This window comes from Vespa crabro, chromosome 13 (assembly GCF_910589235.1).
Source record: "Vespa crabro chromosome 13, iyVesCrab1.2, whole genome shotgun sequence".
Lineage (NCBI taxonomy): Eukaryota > Metazoa > Arthropoda > Insecta > Hymenoptera > Vespidae > Vespa > Vespa crabro.
The window spans coordinates 3082438-3087437 of record NC_060967.1 but is presented as its reverse complement, the minus strand read 5'-3'; the positions used below and the strand labels follow the sequence as shown (position 1 = coordinate 3087437).

Genomic DNA, 5000 nt, shown 5'->3' with positions numbered 1-5000 from the left:
TATTATATTATCTTGAAATTAATTTAATATCTAATAACGTAAAGGAATGAATTAAAAATTTATGATATTGATAATGGCCATAGACAAAATCATGATGATATTTCATTGTTGCAAATTAGTTTAGAGAAAAGACCCGTGGAAATTTGATAAGATTGTAAGTTCGAGGAAGGAAATTCGCAGTCAGTTCCTTCTCAAATTTCATGGATCTTTCTCTCTCTCTCTCTCTCTTTCTCTCTCTCTCCCTCTTTCTCTCTCTTTCTCTCTCTCTTTATTTTCGAATTTCTCCTCACCTGTATCCTGTCTTCGGGCAGATCCGTCCTCAGGCTGAGCATCTCGCGAGCATAGACGTCGGGATAATGGGCTTCTTTGAACGCTGCCTCCAGCTCCTCCAGCTGCTGAGACGTGAAGATCGTCCTGGAGCAACAACCACATGAACCTAGTTATATGCCATTACAGCTTTTTCTCTTACAACTATCCTACGTTTATGTTGAAATGATTCTTGGATTACTTGGGAAAACAGGATATTACGTCTGTTTGAAATAAATTATTAAGATCGGAAATTCATTTGTCAATTCAATTTCTTATTCTCTATTATTTTTTTTCCCTTCCCCACCTCCCACCCTTTTTTATTTTTTGATTAGTTTCAATGTTTATAATCTCCATTTATCGAGAGTATCGATCTCAAAAATATCGACGTGAGAGTAACGAAACGAGTTTAACGACAAGACAGTCCAATTAGTCTCGCGATTCGACAAATTGTAGGTTGTATACATGGAACGAGCTGGCATCTGCCATCGTTGCTGTTGCTCGAACGAAAGCCTCGAAATTGAAAGTCATTTCCCGGACGATCATCGGTTCTCGTTAAGGTGGACGCGCGAAAATCGTTCGAACGTATGCTCTCTCTCTCTCTCTCTCTCTCTCTCTTGAATGCTCTTGGTTTAAACGAGGGATCAGACGTCACGTATCTTTTTTGAAAAAACTTTGATGATTTACGAAAAACTGTTTAATAAAAAAGAAAAAAAGAAAAAAAGAAAAAAAAAAGAAAAGAAAAAGGAGGAAATTTTCCAAGCGAATCATTTTGTTTTCTTGATTTATCAAATCATTAACAGTTGTAAAGTCTAACGAGCAATTTTGTCCTCGATTCGTAATATATAACGCGAAGCAATAATTATCAATAGTCGTTGATTACGTTTCCGAATCGAGCATGCTTTCCAAAACGATCGTAGGACTTTAAAATGGATTTACCTGCGGTGTGAACAGAGATGAAATTTTATAAAAGCCCTCGTTTCGGTTCGCACCCCTTAACGATTTTACACGAAAAGGGGTAGACAGGCTGGAATATTCGAATCGTTACAACGAGAAAAAAAAAAAAGAAAAAAATCAATATAATAATGATAAAAATAATAATCTGTTTTTTAATCTCTTTTATGTTTTATTTTTTTATTTTCTTTTTTTTCTCATTTTTTTCTTCTTCTTTTTTTTCTTTTGAAATATTCAACGATGATTACCTTCGAGGAAGTTTATGCAAGAGACTCACCTATGACGACGTTTCTTCTTCTTCTTTTTACTAAAACCAGAGAGACCATCGACTGTGAAGTCCTTGCCGGATTCAATGTTATGTCCAACACCTGTAAGAAGATAATTAAAGATATAGAAAGAAAGATCGATCGATCGAAATTGATGAACGGTTATTAACGATTAACGTTATAATAATTTACATGAGCAAGCTCGTGTATCGATTCTCTCATCTTATTACTGGTTACTCATCGTCAGACACTTTTTTCTAAAGTACACTCGAGATTGAAATCCTGTTGAAATTACCAGGGTCGTGATATATTCTGGTACTATGAAAGATCCACAGAATGAGTTGGCAGTAATATTTCATTGAATTCAGAGCTCATTATTCCCTGTGGCACCGGCTGTAATTGATAATTACATGGGCTCTTGTATGTTAGAGAGAACCGCTCACCTACGTCGCATATCAAATTACCTATTATATCTGACTTGCCAATGAATCAAAGAATATGGGTACCTACCTATCTCTTCTACGAAAACTTATACGAGCACGAGTTAACAAGCTCTGCAATATTACAGGTCTAGATTATTTGGTAAAGTAATTTAACGCTATCGTCTTTAGCCGATATAGATAGATGTATCAATTATTCGTTCTCCACTTTCAAAGATATCTCGCTCGTTAATAAAACTTTTCACAACAAATTCCTGCGCAATTTTAATCGGATTAACAGAAGGATATCCTGTTAACATGTATCGTGTTACCCCTTGGCGAATAGAATAAAATTCAAGAGAGAAAATTCGATCGAGTAGTTAGAAGAAAGAATATATCTAACGATCTCGTGAGAGTTTATCTTTTATATTTTTTTTTTCTCCTTTTTTTTTTTTTTGTTTTAACCAGGATAAAACTTGCAATTCGTCAATTAAATAGATAATAGAGAAACGCGTGTGCGTCTTGCTAACGCGATAAATTTTCTATATCTACAAAGAAATTTGCGGTAGGCATATAGCAGTAGCGGAACGAACGACGGCCTCTATTCGTGAGCCGAAAATAATTATCAATTATACATTAATTTCGAATTAACGAGCGAAAAGCGGCTCACCGTGTACAATGAACTGCGAGCCCTTTTCCCCGAGGCTAACTCTCGTTACCTACCACCAGCAGCTAACTCGGCTATTGCTTGCTTGTTTGCTGCCACTGCTGCTACTGCTACTGCTGTTAGTGCCACGTTGCTGTTGCGCTTCTCTTGCTACAGCCTGTGATGAAGCGTTGTTGCTGCCGTTCCTACTGCCCGCCCACGCTACTCTAGGCTAATTAACTATTAATTACGGCCTTGATACAGGTTATACGTGTTCCTCGACTAATTGGACTCCGAAAGCGTAGACTGGCGTCACTGACGTCAGTCTAACATGTTGACAAGCATAAGTATGATGTTCGTATAGGATTCAAACCTTCCAGTGATCAGTAATTTTCTACTTTCTTTTATTAATTTCATTCGTAAGGAATATGGTCGTTCGGAATCAGGACTTCCGATAGAAAAAGAAAAAAAAAGAAAAAAAGAATACAAAAGTAAAAAATATATAAGAAAGGAACAGTCTGAAGAGTGAAAAAAAAAAGAGGAGAAAAGAAAAAAGTAAATATGTATGTACTTGGAATGTACTGAATTCCGTTGAGCTCCAACTTCGTACGATCTATTGTTTCCACGGGCTCTAAAGAGGCCTCTCTACGCCCTCCCATCCCACCCCCGCTTTTCTCCACGTCAACCTTTTTTTTTTTTTGTTTCTCGCACCTCCAAAGTACGCTTATTTGCGTCGGGCAATCGAATCAATCGTTTCACTAGTCAACCCGATATTGTTATCTCGGAAGTTCATAAGTATTTTAAGTTATCTTAAACGATTAATGAAATTACATTTACGATGTTTTTATTTTGGAAATTTATAACTTTTTTAAGTTACACTTAATCTTCATTCATAAATTCATGTCGACCGAAATTATGTTTAGTTAATAAGTTATAAATGACTACTGGATGTAAACTGCGGTCGTTCTTTTTCTTTCTGATAAGATAGATGAAAAATAAGTGTCAACTCGTCGAAGAAGAGGGGTTTCGAAAATAAAGAAAAAGGAGTAAAAGGTGGCGAGTCGACCAGTTGGAAAAGAGTCGACGAGAAAAGGAAGGATTTACTGAATTTTAGCGAAACGTCGGTCTCTCGACGAGGAGCAGACTTTATAGAACTCGGGGAGAGAGCAGTGCTCTCGAAAGACCCTATCTCTCTCTCTCTCTCTCTTTCTCTCTTTCGCTCTAACAGGAAAACAGTGGTAGTTTCACCACTAAATATATTCTCGCGACGTATACGAATACGCGTAGGTTATACGTCGTTGTGTGAAAAAAGACGGAACAAGAAGAGAGAGAGAGAGAGAGAGAGAGAGTACATTGGTACATCCCGTAGTGGTGGAGAAGGGTGGAAAGATGGGTGGTGCGGAGGGGGTTGCAGTGCTTAAACGAGGGTGTGCGTCGTGCTGTCACGCTACACACGGGGTAGTTGCCATCGGTGCGCCGGTGGCGGGCCGGTTACCAGGCAACCGACTATGAAGGAGCCTGGATAGCCAATGGCGGCCCTCAAAATACCCCCTTCGTCTAACACGGCTTGTTTTCCGTGCTTAAGAGCGAGACAGAAGGAGCTTTTGCTTTAGTAGCTGTTAAGGCCTTAAGTCCGTGCCTTTGCGACGGACTGCGACCGAGAAGCAAAACTCTTGCTGTGTGTGTGTATGTGTGTATGTGTTACAGGAGACCTACCTTCATTCCTATTTTCCTTATTTCTATTCGATAATTCGTAATTATTGTATTATCATATTTCGTTGGATTATTCACGTTTAGAGGAATTAAATAAAGAACCTTTGTTTTATTTTTAGAAATTGTCATTTGAAAAGGGAAGAAAGGATAAAGTTTGTACGAAGCAAATGAAAGGAGATGAGAAGTGTTAGTCATGTTAAGAGGAGGGTAGTCCTGGGAATGGTTGTAACAGTAGTAGTAGTAGTAGTAGTAGCAGTAGTAGTAGTAGTAGTGGTGGTGGTGGTGGCGGTCGAAACATCGTTGCGTTTCATATCCCATGGGGTGGACCAAAGGTAGCACGTAGCACACCCCTGGGACATCTTCCGCCGTCACTTGTCCGTATTAAGGCCGGGTACTAATCTCGAAATTTAATTTGAAAATCTTTTCACGACACAGTCCGATTCCGTCTGTGTTACTTCCACCATCATCACCATCCTCTCGCTACTTCAATGCTTAGAAAAAGAAAGAGAGAATAAAAGAGAAGTGTACGCGAGCAAGACGTTTTAAATCGGGAATTAACCCCCGAACAGTCCCTTTGTATCGTGGTAATTGAAAATTCGTATTGGATTGGACTCTCGCCTTTCTTATATTTCTTTCTATCATTCATCTTTATGTTCATGATTTATCTTTCTCCCTCGATTAATCAATTTTTTCTTT

The 5000-nt window shown here is 38.4% G+C and overlaps 1 protein-coding gene across 7 annotated transcripts in view; it reads right to left on the bottom strand.

Annotated features, from left to right (window-relative positions):
• Positions 1–5000, bottom strand: part of LOC124428554 (visual system homeobox 2-like) — a 43679-nt gene that overhangs the window by 17524 nt on the left and 21155 nt on the right. For 4 of the 7 annotated variants that reach the window (XM_046972765.1, XM_046972762.1, XM_046972759.1 and 1 more), the window contains 2 exons: positions 1538–1628; positions 291–420 (listed from right to left, as the gene is read on the bottom strand). In XM_046972765.1, the coding sequence (XP_046828721.1) occupies positions 291–420; positions 1538–1628 (221 nt within the window). The remainder of the gene's footprint in view (positions 1–290; positions 421–1537; positions 1629–5000) is intronic. The other 3 variants (XM_046972761.1, XM_046972766.1, XM_046972764.1) reach the window with 1 other exon arrangement.